The sequence below is a fragment of the Anastrepha obliqua genome, chromosome 1 (assembly GCF_027943255.1).
Source record: "Anastrepha obliqua isolate idAnaObli1 chromosome 1, idAnaObli1_1.0, whole genome shotgun sequence".
Lineage (NCBI taxonomy): Eukaryota > Metazoa > Arthropoda > Insecta > Diptera > Tephritidae > Anastrepha > Anastrepha obliqua.
Genome location: NC_072892.1, coordinates 153,816,071 through 153,817,701, shown reverse-complemented (window position 1 = coordinate 153,817,701; position 1,631 = coordinate 153,816,071). Strand labels below are relative to the sequence as shown.

The window sequence follows — 1,631 nt, the reverse complement described above, 5'->3', positions numbered from 1 at the left end:
TTCCGTGCAAGTTTTTAGAAAAATAATACATTGCCCAAAAAAATATAAATTTGAACAGCTTAATCTTTCACTGCAGCAGCCGCACCAAGGATATGCGGTAGAGGCTGTCACTCAAGCGCTCCTGCAAATTTTGGATTAATTCGCTATACAAACGTTGTGCGTATCCTGCCACTACGAGGCGAAAGTCAGTACGCGTCATTGCCATGGATGCGAGTTTAAGGCTTTTAGCCGCACTCATACTGATCGCACTGTGTAAGCAGGCCGCACTGCTTGAGGTGTCCACCCACCATAGACACAATGAAACCAGTAACGGCGTTAGCCGCAGCACATTGCTCGAGAACGGCTTCACGCGCACACTCAAACACATTTACGGCATATGCGGCGATCGGGACGATCTCTTTTGGTGCTTCAAAGTGCAGGCGACGCGCCTGCTGGGACGCGCGCTCAAGGTGCAGAATATAAATATTGTCGAGGGCGTGACGATTGTCAAGAAGGTGGACAATGAGACGCGTACGGGGCGCGCAAGCGCCAACGCTGAACTAAATCTTAGTAATCGCGATCTGGAAAACCTATCAATGAAGAGTTTAGATGCGCTGCTATTGGAGCGTTTTTTGCGCTTCATTGATAGCCGACAACTGCAAGTGAATTTGCCGCGTCTGCTCAACTTTGGTCAACGCAACGGGCAGGATTTCTTTAGCGCCGTCACGGCGTACTTTCAGCAATTCGGTGTCGGCGACGCGGTTGTTGATACAGCAAACGAGTTTGTAGAAGGACGCAAAAAGAAGGGCGACGATAAAAAGTATTTGGGTCCCTTCATAGCGGCTGTTATGCTAAAGACGGCCATACTCAAAATGGCCTATCACTCGATTGCGATAGTTGCGGGCAAGGCGCTGATCGTAGGCAAAATCGCGCTCATCATAAGCGCTATTATTGGACTCAAGAAACTGGTGTCGGCGGAGGGCGGCGAAAAGACCACTTATGAAATTGTCAAACATCCGCAAGTGCAGCACAGCCAGACCTATTCATCGAGTCATGCGGGAGAATACGAAGCCGGGCATGAAGGCGGCTCTTACCATCGGAGCATCGATGATGAGATGATGATGCAGGATAAGGCGTACAATGCTTGGGTGCCCTCGCGTGCGCAGTCGTAAGCGCGGTGAACGCGGTGAAAGCTGAAGCGCGGCATACGAATTGGGTATGAGTTGGGTGGTGTGCACTGGAGCTGCGCGAAGAGGTGAAAGTCGGCGTTGTCGCAACTAAGCGATTTCAGATCAAACCAAAGAAGATCACCAAAAACTAGGAAGAAATGCTAAAATAATTATTTAAAAAAAGGAAAGCACGCGTAATACGACGTACTACGAAAAAGTTATTTGCTTTGTAGATTAACCAAGAGAAGCAAAAAAAAAAAAGTGAAATACCCTTGTTTACATTTTTATTTATGTTTATATGTATATGTTAAACTTAATGCTTAATACATTTAATGTTGTTGTATGTATAATATATTTAGCTAAGTAAGCCATAGCTCATAAGTTCATCGGCGTAATAAACCAATATTTGCTCTCTATATTTTCGTGCATATTTTTCTATTGTTTTATTTTTCAAATTTCCATTTCGACCACCAATTAAATTAA

The 1,631-nt window shown here is 45.2% G+C and overlaps 1 protein-coding gene across 1 annotated transcript; it reads left to right on the top strand.

Moving 5' to 3' along the window:
- Window positions 1-203: 203 nt before the first annotated feature.
- On the top strand, window positions 204-1,151 carry LOC129237888 (uncharacterized). Its single transcript, XM_054872864.1, has one exon. It carries the CDS (start codon window positions 204-206, stop codon window positions 1,149-1,151), a length of 948 nt encoding a protein of 315 aa, XP_054728839.1.
- The last annotated feature ends 480 nt before the right edge of the window (window positions 1,152-1,631 follow it).